Source organism: Camelina sativa, chromosome 9 (genome assembly GCF_030686135.1).
Source record: "Camelina sativa cultivar CO46 ecotype springtype chromosome 9, ASM3068613v1".
NCBI classification, from domain to species: Eukaryota; Viridiplantae; Streptophyta; class Magnoliopsida; order Brassicales; family Brassicaceae; genus Camelina; species Camelina sativa.
The window spans coordinates 35,161,997-35,177,798 of NC_141888.1; the positions used below are offsets into that span (position 1 = coordinate 35,161,997).

The window sequence follows — 15,802 nt, forward strand, 5'->3', positions numbered from 1 at the left end:
ACACATAAGTATGTTTTGCATTATCTTTTTTTTTTTTTTTGGACAAACCATTATCTATTTTGCAATATACATATTTTTGTGAATTCTTGATTACATAATTTTACTTCTACTATTTTTTTTTTTTGTGCAACAATATACTTCTACTCTATTCTAAATTTCTAACCGGAACATGGTGTTTGGTTTTCTTTTTCTTTGTCACCAATAATTATATCTTTTAATAAACGTCTTAGTAGACCCAAATCCAAACTAATCCCGAAACATAAGGAAAATCATTTTTATTTTTATTTTAATTTGGCCATCAAAACACATGTAATGGCCAAAAACACAAATTGCAGTAATGTGGTTCGGAACTTCGGATGATAGTTTTTCAACATTTGGAAAAAAACACTTGATCGAAAATAAATATATTTATTTGGTATAAAATAAACAGATTTGATTAATTTTATGTTCTGATGTATACATTTCTTGTAATTCTAAATGATTTCACGAATTTGTTTATCAGTTTTTCTCTTAAATATTATGATTACAGCATATAGTATAATATAAAAAGACCTTCCGGAAACTATATATAGACATACACATAACGATCCCTTAGAATCTAAGTAGAATATGCCATATAACTATACACTTTTATCCTCATTTTTCCAGGATATATCATATACAAACATATAACAAATTCACACGCAATTTATCACCAGATACAAGAAAAAAACACATGAAAAAAGGAGCTTTGGTTACGCATATTCCTCTAAAATTATATCTTAATCAAGAAAAAAGTTTGTAGATAATAAAACTAAGTTAGAAGATTATACATTTATACTACACGTAATCACAAGTGCTAGCATTATCACCCAATGAAACTTTATTAACACAAATAACTAATATTCACGTAAGGAAGATTCATGAACGATATGTTGTTGTCTAGGTGGAGTAATAAGTCCATAATATATACTTGTTAGATATCTTTTGTGTTTGTCTAAATGTTTGTATACAAACAAGGATATGATTCTATCACGGAAAACGACCTTTGGAACCAAATTTTGTATTCATCTATAGCTTGCCAAAAGTTGCATAGATATATAGGTCATATAGAGAGCTTATATACCTAGGTTTTAAGGGAAAATAAAATTTCACATTCTAGAGAAAAGGAAAAAAACTAATTTATAAGAAAGGTAAAATAGATATAGCTGGTACATCATATATACGGAAATATACCAAGATATCATCGACGTATCAATATAGACCCCTCACCTCACGTAATGTCGTAATCCTACTATTTGTCCCACTTTCTTCATGGGCTCTCGAGATGATCGCACCTCTTTAATAAAGTAATATTTTACAATGCAATTATGCAACACCTTTTTTTCTTATACTTTTTTACAATCTAATTAAATTCTAAATTGAAAACTTAAGTTGTTGCGGAGTCCATTAAATATGCAAACCGAAACATAATTGACCGCTAAATAATAGTTTACGTAGTTACGTTTTCTAATTTTCTTCGTAGAATTATATCATTCCATTTTTATCAGAGTTGTTATAGTTTATTAATTTACCATATGGGGGCTAATTATGAAAAATAATTGAACAAATTTTTGACTTTCATGATTGGCTTAAACTTCTCCACACTATTGTTAACTTTTGAAAAGAGATATCAAGTATACATTAATCGTGGAACCGTATATTTATATTGTAAAAAGTGTACATGTAAGTATGCCATACGTAACACCCAACTACTTACGGATGAATACGTTCTCTTACAAAGGAGGGTTTCTTGCAAATTTTAAACTCAGCTAGAGTTCATGTATATATATATATTATTCGGCCAAAAACCTGCAAAGCGAACCGAACTTTAATTTGAAATCACGATCAAAACAATGTCTGACAAGTACCTGATCAAACCCCATCTATGGTTTTACAATCCACATGCATTGGTTACACATCATATTACTCAATTTGTAATTTTAGCTATGTGTTGTCTTCATGCATGCATCATAATTTTTTTGTTCTCTTTCTTTACTCATGCATCATGCATTATAACCGTAAGTTTTGTCGTTTCTTAATTTTCTTTTTTTTTTCAATATTTTTAAAATTAGTGGGAACTAAAGAGTTACGTTTGTTGCAAAAAGAAAATGAGTTACATAGACAAAAAGATGAAAAAAGAAAACAAAAAAGATGAAAGTAAAGTACGGAAAAGATATAAGAAAAAAGAAGGCAAAAGAGAGAGAGTTCGCTAACAAATTTAAAGTTTATTTGTTCAACATAACTGTTTATCCAAAAAAAAAAAAAAAAAATTTGTTCAACATAACTGAATTCAAAGTTATAAATGAACGTGTACCACAAACGCAACAAATAATATGCCTAGATACAGAATATAAGAAGATTTTTTTGGAAAAAGGTTTAGAATTTTTTTTTATTTTTTTTTTGGAAAAAGGTTTTTAGAAATTTAATTGTTTATATATATACAAAAATTTTAATGACTAGTTAAGCACCATCACTTTTGAATAGATTTTTTTATTCGAGAGTGATAAATTGGATACAAAACCACTCCCTGACCATGTGTATATATATATGACATATAATCAAGCAAACAAACATAAATTTCATACAAAACAAACAAAAAAAAATTCCACCTGAAACAACATAAACAAAACAAAATAATGGAGCCTTCAAAACAAGAAGCTCCAAAGCTCATGGAGACATCACCAAATATATCAAATGATTCATCAGCATCCGAGAAAGGAGAAGCAACAAATCAACCAAACAGTAGGTACGCACTCACAGTTGACGAGGTGATCGAGCAACACATAGGAGCACTTGGTTTGGCTCAGATCGTGCATGTTCTCTTGGTCTCTATCGCTTGGGTCTTCGATGCTCAGACAACTCTTGTTTCCATTTTCTCCGACGCTCAGCCCGCTGCGAGGATTCTTGCTACCGGCGCCATCGTGGAGGGAGCCGCGTTGTGTGGTTTGTCCAGAGGAGAATGGGAATGGAACGGATCAACGAGTGACACTATTGTCTCTGAGTGGAATCTCATATGTCAACATAAATTTCTTGTGGCTGTTCCCTCCACTCTATTCTTCATCGGATCTTTATTCGGTAAGGATCCTATTTATTAGTTTTTAAAGTTTGGTATTTACGGTGTGGACAGTGTAACCATCTTTTTTGGTTTGGTAAGAGTTATTTACATGATTCTTTTGTTTGTTTTTTTTCTTAACAGGTTCTGGTGTGTATGGATATCTGGCTGACTCGTGGTTTGGTCGAAAAAAGACACTATTACTCTCTTGTGTGTTAACATTTGTCACGGCCTTTGCCATCTCCTTTTCACCTAACGTTTGGGTTTACGCGTTCTTGCGTTTCGCCAACGGGTTTTTCAGATCAGGAATCGGGTCTTGCTGTATCGTACTAGCCACCGAGATCGTCGGTAAAAAATGGCGAGGTCAAGTAGGGCAATACGGTTTCTTCTTCTTCACGTTAGGTTTTCTATCTCTGCCACTCATGGCTTATTTGGAGAGGAAGTCATGGAGGAATCTTTACAGGATCATATCCTTTCTTCCACTTGGATACGCGGTTTGTCTCTTGCCTTTTGCTTATGAGTCTCCTCGGTGGCTTCTTGTCAAGGGACGTAACAAAGAAGCCATGGTGATCTTGAAGAAACTCGCGAGGCGTAACGGGAAACAACTTCCCGCGGATCTTAGCCTAGTCGATCCAATTCCTGAGAGAAATGATCAAACTTCGTCATCAGAGAAGTTTTGGAAAACGAAATGGGCAGTGAAGAGAATCATATTGGTTATGTTGGCTGGATTTGGAAGTGGTTTTGTTTATTACGGAATCCAACTAAATGCTGAGAACCTCAATTTCAATCTTTATCTAACTGTTGCTGTTAACGCTCTCATGGAGTTTCCAGCGGTTTTCATCGGAAGTTTCCTCCTCGGGGTCATGAACCGTCGTCCACTATTCTCGAATTCATCATACCTCGCTGGAGTAGCGTGCCTGCTCTGCGCGGTTCTCTCGCTTCACCGTGTGATCCGTGCGGTATCTATTGCGAAATGGTTACAACTTGCAGTTGAGGCTGTCGGGTTCATGGCATCATCGACAGCGTACGACGTCATGTATGTCTACAGCGTTGAGCTGTTCCCGACGAACGTGAGGAACACTGCAGTATCGCTTTTGCGTCAGGCGTTTATGCTAGGAGCGTCTGCTGCACCGCTGCTAGTTGCGTTGGGAAGGGAAAGCGCAATGATGTCGTTTATCGTCTTTGGTGTTGCGTCTGTGTTGAGCGGTGTAGTGAGTATCTGGCTAAGAGAAACACGAAATGCTCCGCTTTACGAAACGCTAGCGCAGCAGGGGAAAGCAGAAGAGATCGAAAACAAGACTGTCCTGATTACCTGATTGCATTGACAAGTGTTGTTGTTTCTATGGAATTTTTACATTCAATAATTGGGAATATGCATAATCTTTCAAATTTCCATTTAAATGTACGTTCCTGTTGATTTGTTCACCTCAAGAAATCGTTAATCAAAAACCAAGATTTGTGTTGCAAAAAGTGTGTTTGAAGAGACAGAACCTAGAAGTAACTCATATTGAAAAGGTGGTAAACAAAAAGCGATCTAACCTCAATAAAAGGAAAATTGCTGTTCGGACCAAAAAGCATCAAGTGATAATAAAACCGAGTCTGTCTGTTGGGAAGCATTAGAGAAAACAAGAATCTGACAGTGCTCAAAAAAGGTAGAGCGACAAACATTTTATGATGGGGTTTTGCAGGTGAGCTCTTCTTCTTCTTCCTCTTCTAAGAAGCAGCAGCTTTAGGTGCCTCTTCAGCAGCAGGAGTCTCGAAAGTCTCTCCCACTACAAGATCTGGGACATCATCATCATCCTCTTCTTGGATAGTTGCTGGGACATCACCTGCACCTGGAGCCTGTTTCTGGAATTGCTCTGCTAGCTTCTTCAGGTTGTCCAAGTTATCAGGTCCTGAGATTATCAAAGCAAACTGTTAACTTCAGAGATTACTGGTTTGGGTAAGGATTTCAAAGACAAGGGTGCATACCAAGTTGGCTGATAATCTGAGGAAGAATGTCTTGCAACTCTGCAAGAAAATTAAGATTCAGAGATTAATTAGACAATGCATAAACCGAAAAGAGTATTGGATCATCTGTGGTGGATACAAGACTTACTTTTAGTCTGTGGTGTACCGCTCACAACCCATGTGTTAGCAGCAATGGAAGCTTGAACTGTAATAGAAACAGAGAGATAATGAACATTAAATAAAATGAAAGTTTTTATCAATTCCTGATATTTAAAGTTTGGATTTTTTACCTTTAGGGTTAATGAACTGAATCACTACATCATCCTTAAAGATGTTAACTTCTTCAATAGCGGGAATTGAATTCACTCCAACTCTCTTAAGAGTGCTCTGAAGCCTCTTGTCATCGGTTGTGGTGGTCTTGTGAACAGCCTTCTTCTTTCTGAAATGAGAGATTCAAAAATATGTTAAAAGAGAAGAAAATCAAACATGTAAATGGCAAAAAAACCAATCTCAAAAAAGAAAAGACATACCTTCTTACTGTACCCTTTCCGCCAGTGCGGACAGTGTTAGCCATCTTCATCAACTTTTCCCTATTCATCTGTGTACCCAAAAACACACAAAGCTAAATCCATTTAGCCCAAAATGTTGTCTAAGACGTTTGCATATTAATACACTCAATAACTAATACTTACATTAGATTAAAAAAAATCAATCAGTTTTAGGATTGGATACACTAAGATTAGAACACAGTGAAGTAAAGAAGAACAAAGCTCGTATTTTTACAATGAGCTTAACCTAAAGTTTCAATTTTTAAATCAATCGATTTAAGTATCCAATACACACACTACTACTAACTTACAAAACAGTTGATTAAAACTATATAAATCAATAACAAACACAGTATATCTAATCAATAAAGAACTATATATGAATCAAGAAGACAAAAAAGAAATTGATCTTGAACCTTCGGCTAAATCAGATACCTTCGAAATGAAAAAGTAAGAAGGATTTAGTGAAGTGGGTTTACCTTGATAAATGGATTTCTAGGGTTCTTCCTTGGTCGAAAGGGTATAAGAAGAAGATAAGGGAAGAGAGAGTGAGAACGAGAGAGAAGAGAGAAAGATCCAAGCGGCGCTGGAGGGTTTTGCCTTTGCCCTTTAAGTAAAAATGCTATGTGCTGTTGTGTAATGTGTGTAGCCAATCTTAACTTTAACTCACTATATTATTATTTAATAATCATCATCCAACGGCCCAGATCTCTCTTCCTTTAATAATTTTTTGGACCATGGGCCTTAATTTCTGGCCCATTTCAGATTCCGAATATATAAATTTGTTTCCTTTTGTCGTTAAATGTGATAGTTATTGGAGCTTACTTTAAGCAGTGTTACAACTTACAAGTACACACAACACATACAGAGAGGTTTCTGCAAAACTTAACAATAAAGTTTCATTCTTATAAACTTTTGTAGCTCATCAATAAGAAGATCAATCCCAAACTCTAACAAAATCGAGGGATTTTCATTTTTTTCAATACAAAGGCTTTATCAGGTAACAACAAAAAAAACAACTCTAGTTCCTTTACTTCTCCAGCTCAGAAATCATGATACTTGTTACCGCTTTTAATGGAGGAGACATTTCTCTAATCTTCCATCAAGCTTGGACCTCGAGGAAGAGCTTAAGTTTCTGCAGCAACATGTCGTTTGTTCCAAAAGGTGGTTTCTTGCTTCCGATCCAATCTCTACCAAGAAGTCCGGCTTTGTCGCTGTTAATCATTTCGTCGCGGAATGTAGACAGAATCTGGTAAATCGATATCTTCAAAACATCTGTGGCTGCATACGCGTAGGAGTACATTGCGCCAATACTCCTTTTGATGGGTTTAACATCTTTTCTGACCATACTCGAGGTCGCCCATTTGATACTAGCAGGTCCCATCATTTGTTGAGGCGATTGAAGATTAGTCTTCTTCCCCATAAATGTTTCAATAGCTAGCAATAGTGATAGAAGCGTCGAGACAACATCAGTGTTCCCACCAGATAGTTGTGCTACTCCAAGCCTGTCTTCCTTGTGAGAGATTGAGGTCAGAGATGCAGTTGTTTGAGCACACCATGCATAAAGCTGCAAATACCACACATAGAGCAGACATATTTTGGTTACAGCTACCTGACGAAATGATCACATACAAAAGGGCTTAAATCTGAACTGCGCTTTACCTGGAAAGACTTAAGTGAATCGCCAAATTTTGGGTCGATATATGACTCGGTTGGTGGTGTTTCAGTAAACGTGTGGTCTAGCCCAGAAGATAACTTGCAGGCAAGCTCTTCCAAAGGCCTCAAGCAAAGAGTGATTACTCTTTTGTAAGTCTCGGTGGACTCCTCAAAAAAGGCAGCACGACGCCATGTGTCGACATTATTCTGAGACACCATGTAGAGATCAAGGTATGCAAGAGAGTGCTCAAGGGAACCTGGAGTACTCCCTTCTAAAGCAGTAAGAAGAGGTTCGCTTGGATTCGTTTCTGCTGCAGCAGATCCTTTTGGAGGAGCAAAACTGAACCGTTTGGTATGCAGAACCTGGAAAAGAAAACGAAAATTGTAACTAACTTCTTTTGTATCTAGAACCTGGAAAAAGCAGCTAAAGTTTATGCTTCCTTGATTCAGTGAGAAGTGACACACAAAACAAAAACTCAGAGATGATTCTTCATAGTGTTTATTGCAGGATAAGCTATCCAGGGAATGTAAACAAGTTGACGAATAAATTCCTTGTCTTCAAAGTAGTAGGACACAGAGAAGGCATATAGATCTATGCATGTTCAAAGTTGATGAATAAATTCCTTGTCTCCCTCAACAATGTTCAAAGTAGTAGGACATAGAAAAAGGCATATACACGTATCATGTATGCATATTCATACAAATATCTATTAGTTTACAAAAACACATACAGAAAAGGACAGGGAGCAAGTGTTTGGCCTGGACATGGGCTTCCAAAGTAGAAAGTATTTAGCATAAAAACACAAATAATCAAAGGAACTAGATCCAAACACTATCACTGCAACATTTGATGGCAAACACAGCTAACTCGCCGTTGCGTTTCAGAAGTTTCTCAGTTAAGTTTTGAACTAGTCAAGTGATATTGAGTTCTAACTCTTCTAAGTTCACTCAAAAAAGTTACGAGGAACTTGACAGACTAAACACTATCCCACCAATCTAAACCGATATATCACCAACCAACTATATCAATCGATTCAAATCATCAAATCAAAACTTAACTAACCTTATGTATATGGTGAGTGATTTCCCAAGAGAGAATCAGGCAGAAACTGCCGGCATAAGATAAGACCTGCTCACCCAAGAATCTCGATACAGACACAAGCCCACCCGACCAGTCTAGGAGAAACAACAGCATTATGGTTGACAACACATAAAGCACACCTGATAGCTTCAGAGCTTGTGTTACAGCAGAAGGAAGCCCAATCTTAAAGCTGAAGAACGGTGGACGCTGTTTGGCAAAAAAAAAAAAACACAAGTAAGTATCAGCCAAAAGATACAAAATTGATGAATCAAGCAGCAAAGACAACACAAAAAACCTGAATAATCGGAAACTCCAAAACCCATCGCTGCTTAAATACGAAAAGGACGGCGTAGAGTAACCCAGTCACAAATCCTCTAAACCCTATTCTTCCAATCGCTCCATACGAATCATTAGACAAGCAAAACACAGCGGTGGAGCAGAATCCAGCGAGGGAAGTAGCGCAGACGAAGAGCACGATGCGTAAGGACACTCGAGCTCGGCGGCGGAACTCGGGATCCGAGAGATTACGGAGAAGGCCGATAACGAATCGGAAAGGGGAAAGAGGAGAATCTGGAGTCGGAGAAGAGAGGAGAGCTAATGAGACGGAGAAGATAAGCTGCGAGGTATGGAAGACGAGGAATGTGAGGAAGAAGGAGATGATTGAAGTGGTTGAGAAGAGGAAAAGGTTGAAGAAGAAGAAGATGGCTGATGAAGGTATCGATTGCCAAATGAGAAAAGCTACGAAGCGGTTGCTCACTACCGTCTCCGGCACCGGAGTAGAAGGCATTTCGCCGGCGATTTGTTGTTTTTTTCTCCCGTGTTTTGATTTGATTACAGTTAATTTGAAATGAGTTTCGTATCGGAACTTGAGCGGGGCTCTGAACTCAGAGAGAGAGAGAGAGACGAAGGGGACGTTTAGGGCTTGAGCTCTGTTTGGATCACTATTTTAATTTTTCACGTTTGAATCGCGGTGCGTTTTGTTCACGCTATCTTTAATAAGGCTTTTTTAGCCCATTGGGCCTATATTCATTATCTGTCATTTGGTTCTTTTCTTACATGTCATACGCAAGGGTAAACCAAATTACTTGTGAACAAAGTTGTATCGATAAGCAAATCATAAATTCCTCAGTCAATGTAGATAAAAAGCAATTTCTTGAATCTCTCAAAAAAGGTAAACCACAATGTGGTGAGAAGCTGATGATTTACCTGAGACTCAGTTCAGTTGTATATATGAGAAAAGATTACTTACTGGCTGTTGCACACATTCTTCAAATACCAATCATAAGTTTGGAGAAGACCATCTCTGAGAGAAACCTTTGGTGTCCAACCCAAAGATGCGAGCTTTGAGCTGTCCATCAGTTTTCTCGGAGTCCCGTCTGGCTTAGTGCAATCCCATCCAAGCTTCCCTTCAAAGCCAACAACCTCTTTCACCAGCTCAGCCAGCTCTTTGATGGTCACTTCTTGACCACTACCAATGTTAACATGCTCCAACCCGCTGTACCGATCCAGCAAGAAAACACAAGCATCAGCCAAATCATCCACATGCAAGAACTCCCTCAACGGACTTCCAGAGCCCCACACCACAACTTCCTCTGCTCCATTCACTTTCGCCTCGTGAAACCTCCTCATGAGAGCAGGAAGCACATGCGAATTCTCCGGGTGGAAATTGTCATTCTGACCATAGAGATTAGTTGGCATTCCAGAGATTGCATCCCATCCATGCTGAATCCGATAAGCCTGACAAGTCTTGATCCCAGCGATCTTAGCAATAGCATACCACTCATTAGTTGGTTCAAGCGGTCCGGTTAACAAAGCAGACTCAGGAATCGGCTGAGGAGCAAATTTAGGGTAAATGCAAGAAGATCCAAGGAAGAGAAGCTTCTTCACGCCGTGCTCATAAGCAGAGTGGATCACATTGGTCTGAATCTGGAGATTAACACCAATGAAATCAGCAGGGTAAGTGTTGTTAGCGTGAATCCCACCAACTTTAGCAGCTGCTAGGATTACATAAACTGGCTTCTCCTGAGCAAAGAATGATTCAACATCAGCTTGACGAGTGAGATCCAGCTCAGCGTGTGTTCTAAGAACGAGATTGGTGAAACCAAGCTCCTGAAGCTTGCGGACTATGGCAGATCCAACCAAACCGCGATGACCCGCGACGTAGATTTTGGCGGATTTGTCACACATCAACGAAACATCTGCACAATTTTCAAAAACAACCGCTGCGAGATTCAAGACTAGGGTTTTGGCGAAATCTAATCAGTAGTAATCACTATACGTTGGCCATTACGCTTTTTACTTCCGTAACAATTCACTCATAGATTCCATCATACAAATGTCGACGACATAGGAAAGATTCAATTCAGATTTGCAACTGGGAAAGCATAAGAAGTAAGAAAGAAGGATGTACCTGAGCTGATCGATTCCGCCATTTTCGTGAGAGACAAAGGCTAAGATTTGACAATGGAAGAAGAATCTGAGAGATCGGGTAGACGACGATTTTGGTCACCACGATTAACACTTTTTTTTAGGTCCAGAGATTTTATTAAACCGTTGACTGTTACTTATAAAACCGTAAATTCCAATTTGTACTACGGCCCAAAACAGGCCCATTTGTCTGAATAGCTAACCGTTTTGATTTAATGTATTAAAAACGGTTCGTACCCAGTTCCAATCGTTGACCAGGAAATTTTATTACATATCTCGTGATGATGATATTGTGACGTGAATATCAAGCTACTGACTAGAAAAATACAGACAAGAGATAAGATTTTTCATTCGTTTTCAAGAAAACAGAGAGGTTTTATTATAAGTATTATACTATTAGTCAAAGTAAAGATTGAGACTTGTCCTCTCTCACATAGTCTTGGACGAAACTTCGGTCACGTTAGCTTTCTTGAACATAACCAAGAACGGATCATCGCTTAAAGCCAAACGCCGAACGCCGAGTTCATCCACAAATATCCCGACATCGCTGCATTTTGGACAGTCAGAGTCACAAGTGCTAGGACAGAACACAAACTTATACGCATCATCTCCAGATTTCTCTATCTTGAAGAAACTCTTGGAAGAATCTTGTCCGAACCCTTCTGGTTTAAGACCAGCCACAATGAAGTATTGCTTCCTCTCCTCGTCGAACTCACCCACCCGCCAGTATGTTGACTGGAAGCAGATTGTGGCTTCGACGTCTGTTTTGATGTTGAGGTCCTGTGATTCGGGAACGAACGCAACTCTAGGCCTCCAGTTTGAGAATTTTACCGGATTGCCTTCATCGACTTCTTGAGATTCCTGCACGATATCGAGAGGACATAGCTCGCCACCGCGGCCTGATAGAGTCAAGCCACCGCCTCGGCCACGGATGACTGGGAGAACGTAGTAACTACCGCGGAATATGATGTTTCCGTCGATGTCGAGAACCGCACCATAAGCGTTCGTAGCCAGCACTGCGGTTAAGGCAAGAACGAAGCAACGCGTAGGATTCATGGCTTTTGGTAGTTTTTGGGATAATTATAGCCACTTAATGGTTATTTTTGTGGATGAAGAAGATATGGGGTTTATGTGATATTTATAGAAACACACTATAGCCAATGGTGACTAGGCAAGGCGGCTTTGATTGATAGTGTATGCTTTAGCTTGTAAACTTTAAACTCTCAATATTTTTTATGATTTTTTTTTAGCGTTACTACACATGATCATGATCATATTTTCCAACATTCTACACACGTTTCTTTGATTTGTGTATTATTATTTTGCTTAAGCTCAGTTTTGTCAAAGTTTTTAACTAATTATATTTGGAGTTGGACAAATCTCTTAGAAATAATTTTTCTGCGTACTCACCACGGATAAGACATTCGGACCAACCGACCAACACCGAGTGATTGACCAACGTGTAGAGTTTTTCTAATGTACAATCCAACCTGGAGCTATAGTAGGACTACGCTCTTAGCTTTAGATAGTCGAGATCACTATGTGTCACGACGTGCGGAATTTGGATCTTGAAATTTTTATTTTTAAAGTATGAGAACTGAATCTATACTATTCTAGTTTGATTTAGTCTGTATACGATTTTTACCATTCCTAACAACTTACAACTCCAATTAAATTAAAAAAACGATTATGTTTCGCCCGTTGTTTTAATTTTTAACTACATTATCAGATATAGAAAAATTGCAAAAAGATGCAAACCACAATTTGTTTATGCTTTTTTTTAGTGTCTATTGCAGTTCAATTTGATTAAACCAACCAAAACGGACACGTAATCGAGATTATTGATAATACTTTGATTCTAATCCACACATGTCATGTATTTGTCTTTATCTAGGTAAGTAGGTAAATTTCCATATATAATTTCCATGTGCATGTCATATAACACCAGGAATTAAACTTTAAATTTTAATGTACCCCATGTGGTGGGGAAACGTCCTATTTCCCCCTCGGAACTATTATATCGTACCATATCCACTCCGATCTTTGACCTCGTTCTGTATTTCTCTCAAACTTAACTGCTTTACCTATTTTTACCCGAATCCATAATTCTATTGCTATTTCTCCATTGACTTTGGTTTAAATGGTTTTGAAATTAAATCTGATTATAAACCCACATAAAACCGGTATGAAATCAATTTATAACCCAAGTAACATATACAACCCGACCCGTCATGTTCTTCACTCGAAATCAAAAATCCCTAAATTTGTTTTGTAAAAACCCTAAACGGCTAAACCAGAAGAACAAATCATGAACAATTTTGAGGTAAAGAACATTAAATTGTTATAGAGAATGAGAAGAATAAGGATATCGAAAATCAAAACATATATTCACCAATGCTTAGGCTTAGCTGATAGCTAATCTGGAGTCTACAACGAGTCAAGCTGAAAAAAATGTACTTATTCTCCATGAAGGAGCTCTTGAATCTGCAAACACTGACACGATTCCTGGATTTTTGTTTTTTGGATCGAGTGCATATTGATCTCTCTACAAACGGATAAAAGAATATCACAATCTCTCAGCAATTTTGTTTATTTCTTTGGTAGATTTTTCAAAGTCCATCTCTCTCTCTCTCTCTTTCTCTCTTCAGCGTGACTATGTGGAATTAATTTATAATTTTTGTTATGGATTGTGTGAATTTAAAAACGATTATTGATCTCTCTCTTTCTCTATTTTTGTGTTGATACAGGGGAGACTGGAGAGTTTAGCTTAACCAACTTTGAAGATGGTCTTTTGTCATCTGCGTATATGGTTAGACTTCTTGTTGGTTCTCCAATAATCGCTGGATTGTCGAAAATATATACTTTTATAAACAGAATAATTTGTTTTTAGGTATATGTGTACTTAAAAGTCATTGTTTTGATTATCTGTCTTTTTATGATTGTTTGCAGGGTTTTGAAAAGAAGAAAACGAGAGGAAGAAGAAGACAAATCGATTTGGGAATTTTTGATTTTAGAGTTTTTTAGGTTTAGTTTTGTAATTGGGTTGAATTTTGGTTTAATCTGGTTAAATAAGTTCATTAGTTGGTTAGTCAAATAGTAAACCAACAGTAAACCGTATATTAACCAAGTTTCATGGGGTAATAGATAATATATGATATTCCGATGGGGAAATAAAAATAAAACTATGGATTCGGGTAAAAATAGGTGGAGCAGTTTAGTTTGAGGGAGATATAGAACGAGGTCAAAGATCGGAGTGTATCTAGTACGATATGATAGTTACGAGGGGGAAATAGGACGTTTTCCCATGTGGTAGATGCCAAAGTATATATGCTCGAGTGATGAATTTTTTCTTTCTCGATATTGGCAACTTTAATTTCTCGAAAATATGATCTTATTATAAAAAAAAAAAAGAATCTGTTTTCTATGAGTATTGAGTAGCACAAGAAATCCAGAAGCAGAATCCCGGAAACTAACACAACAAAATCATAGAGTTATAGTATTCAACTATTCATTATAATAAACATGAACATTCTTCTAATGAAGTTTAACATCATAAATATTTATTTTTCACAGTTTTCTTCAATAGTTTTCATTATGACAATATATGCATGGATCACGTTTTATCATTCGTAGTAGAAATTTTGTCTTGTTAGATCATTGACTTTTATAGATGTGGTTGTTAAAATGTTTCTATCTATAAACAGCAAAAAGGGAGAGACAAAATTACTGTTTAATTTCACTTTTATTTTGAGTCTTAAACTAGAGAAGAAATAATAAAAGAAACATAGGAAATATGTTTTATTCCAAATTTGATGAACAAAGAGAAACACATATTGAGAGTCCCTTTTTTTTATTAGCAGTCTCATAAAGTTATGACTGTTATTATTGTCTTTCATTTAGTAATCTTTTCTCTCAAATAATAGACATAATCTTGGACGAGTTCTCTGGCACATTTGCTTTTTTGAACATAACCAAGAATGGCGTATTGTCAGCCCTCTTGGTTAAAGCCAAACGTCGAACGCCATTTTCATCCACAAAGACCCCGACATCGGAGCAACTTTTAGGACCAGTAGGACAGAAAGCAAACTGGTAAAAATGGTCGTAAACATTCTGGATCTGGAAGAAACTCAGGTACGACTCTTTTACGAGTTCGTCTGGCTTCGGTCCAGCCGTCACGCGAAACTTCGCATTCTCATCAACCCACCAGTAGGCTGACTGGACGCATATCGTGGCTGCGACTTCCGTCTCGATGTTGAGGTTCGCGGATTCGGGAACGAACCCAACTTTAGACCTCCAGTTTGAGAATTTTACGGGAATGCCCTCGTCAACCTCGGATGATTCCTGCACGATGTCGAGAGGACATGGCTGATCACCACGGCCGGCGAGAGTCAGGCCGCCCCCCTGGCCGCGGATGACGGGAAGAACATAGTAACTTCCGCCAAATATGATGTCTCCATCGGTGTCGAGAACAGGTTGTGCGTTTGCGATAGTGGCGGCCAAAACTGTTGTTAAGGCAAAAAGGAAGTAAAACATAGGAGGATTCATGCTTTTTTGGGGTCTTTTGTAGTTTTGTATTTGATCTAAATGCAACTGTATGCGAAAAATATGAGTTAATGTGACCAGTAATTTATACACGGAGGTTTTTGCACATATATATAGCTTGATTTAGTATATATAGGTCTAGCACTTTTTATTATTAAGCTTAAAAGTTTTAAACACATGCAGATCTGAGAAGATTTTTTAAAAATATTTTTGCATACTCCACTTTCCACCCACACGCTCCTTCAAATCCAACTCTGGTTATTAACATGTAGTAATTAAATTATTAATTGTTGGTTAAGTCTCAGTTTAGTCTAGCTAGTTCTATTGGTGCATTAATTCTACAATATTGCTTCGGTCTTGTACATGCGCATATAAAGTATATACAGTATATATTAATAAAACTATATAAGTATATTGATCACATTTGTGCACAGTTCATAACTCTTTCGATTCCGTTGCTGGTCGCAATTTCGGATACTCTAACAGTTTGATCCTGGTCAGTGGTCAGCACATCGATCGGCACAT

General features: G+C 37.5%; 5 protein-coding genes and 1 pseudogene across 6 annotated transcripts; 1 reads left to right on the forward strand and 5 right to left on the reverse strand.

The window, feature by feature from the left end:
* The first annotated feature begins 2,378 nt into the window (after positions 1 to 2,378).
* Positions 2,379 to 4,543, forward strand: LOC104712931 (organic cation/carnitine transporter 1). The gene is made up of 2 exons (XM_010429931.3): positions 2,379 to 3,096; positions 3,218 to 4,543. The coding sequence occupies exons 1-2, from the start codon at positions 2,658 to 2,660 to the stop codon at positions 4,387 to 4,389; spliced, it is 1,611 nt and encodes a 536-aa protein (XP_010428233.1). The 5' UTR covers positions 2,379 to 2,657; the 3' UTR covers positions 4,390 to 4,543.
* A 49-nt stretch (positions 4,544 to 4,592) lies between these two features.
* On the reverse strand, positions 4,593 to 6,257 carry LOC104712932 (nascent polypeptide-associated complex subunit beta). The gene is made up of 6 exons (XM_010429932.3): positions 6,051 to 6,257; positions 5,554 to 5,621; positions 5,314 to 5,462; positions 5,172 to 5,228; positions 5,045 to 5,083; positions 4,593 to 4,968 (listed from the first exon to the last, which is right to left on the reverse strand). The coding sequence occupies exons 2-6, from the start codon at positions 5,619 to 5,621 to the stop codon at positions 4,787 to 4,789; spliced, it is 495 nt and encodes a 164-aa protein (XP_010428234.1). The 5' UTR covers positions 6,051 to 6,257; the 3' UTR covers positions 4,593 to 4,786.
* Positions 6,258 to 6,444: 187 nt separating this feature from the next.
* LOC104712933 (uncharacterized) lies at positions 6,445 to 9,348 on the reverse strand. The gene is made up of 4 exons (XM_010429933.3): positions 8,604 to 9,348; positions 8,291 to 8,515; positions 7,234 to 7,590; positions 6,445 to 7,138 (listed from the first exon to the last, which is right to left on the reverse strand). Exons 1-4 carry the CDS (start codon positions 9,093 to 9,095, stop codon positions 6,674 to 6,676), a joined length of 1,539 nt encoding a protein of 512 aa, XP_010428235.2. The 5' UTR covers positions 9,096 to 9,348; the 3' UTR covers positions 6,445 to 6,673.
* A 41-nt stretch (positions 9,349 to 9,389) lies between these two features.
* Positions 9,390 to 10,845, reverse strand: LOC104712934 (GDP-L-fucose synthase 1). The gene is made up of 2 exons (XM_010429934.3): positions 10,719 to 10,845; positions 9,390 to 10,506 (listed from the first exon to the last, which is right to left on the reverse strand). The coding sequence occupies exons 1-2, from the start codon at positions 10,738 to 10,740 to the stop codon at positions 9,554 to 9,556; spliced, it is 975 nt and encodes a 324-aa protein (XP_010428236.2). The 5' UTR covers positions 10,741 to 10,845; the 3' UTR covers positions 9,390 to 9,553.
* Positions 10,846 to 10,982: 137 nt separating this feature from the next.
* Positions 10,983 to 11,791, reverse strand: LOC104712935 (kunitz trypsin inhibitor 4). Its single transcript, XM_010429935.3, has one exon. It carries the CDS (start codon positions 11,789 to 11,791, stop codon positions 11,165 to 11,167), a length of 627 nt encoding a protein of 208 aa, XP_010428237.1. The 3' UTR covers positions 10,983 to 11,164.
* Positions 11,792 to 14,509: 2,718 nt separating this feature from the next.
* Positions 14,510 to 15,392, reverse strand: LOC104712938 (kunitz trypsin inhibitor 4 pseudogene; annotated as a pseudogene). The gene has a single exon (XR_015565770.1). The product of XR_015565770.1 is annotated as a kunitz trypsin inhibitor 4 pseudogene (transcript).
* Positions 15,393 to 15,802: the final 410 nt, after the last annotated feature.

Coding starts and splice junctions, on each gene's coding strand:
- LOC104712933 (XM_010429933.3), bottom strand. CDS start 9,095: ATGCCTTCTACTCCGGTGCCGGAGACGGTAGTGAGCAACCGCTTCGTA. Junction 8,516..8,603: donor TGGAGTTTCCGATTATTCAG/GTTTTTTGTGTT, acceptor TTTGCCAAACAG/CGTCCACCGTTCTTCAGCTT. Junction 7,139..7,233: donor ATTCACTTAAGTCTTTCCAG/GTAAAGCGCAGT, acceptor TGGTATTTGCAG/CTTTATGCATGGTGTGCTCA.
- LOC104712932 (XM_010429932.3), bottom strand. CDS start 5,621: ATGAATAGGGAAAAGTTGATGAAGATGGCTAACACTGTCCGCACTGGC. Junction 5,229..5,313: donor TCAGTTCATTAACCCTAAAG/GTAAAAAATCCA, acceptor TTTCTATTACAG/TTCAAGCTTCCATTGCTGCT. Junction 5,084..5,171: donor CGGTACACCACAGACTAAAA/GTAAGTCTTGTA, acceptor ATTTTCTTGCAG/AGTTGCAAGACATTCTTCCT.
- LOC104712934 (XM_010429934.3), bottom strand. CDS start 10,740: ATGGCGGAATCGATCAGCTCAG. Junction 10,507..10,718: donor GGCGGAATCGATCAGCTCAG/GTACATCCTTCT, acceptor AAAATTGTGCAG/ATGTTTCGTTGATGTGTGAC.
- LOC104712931 (XM_010429931.3), top strand. CDS start 2,658: ATGGAGCCTTCAAAACAAGAAGCTCCAAAGCTCATGGAGACATCACCA. Junction 3,097..3,217: donor CTTCATCGGATCTTTATTCG/GTAAGGATCCTA, acceptor TTTTCTTAACAG/GTTCTGGTGTGTATGGATAT.
- LOC104712935 (XM_010429935.3), bottom strand. CDS start 11,791: ATGAATCCTACGCGTTGCTTCGTTCTTGCCTTAACCGCAGTGCTGGCT.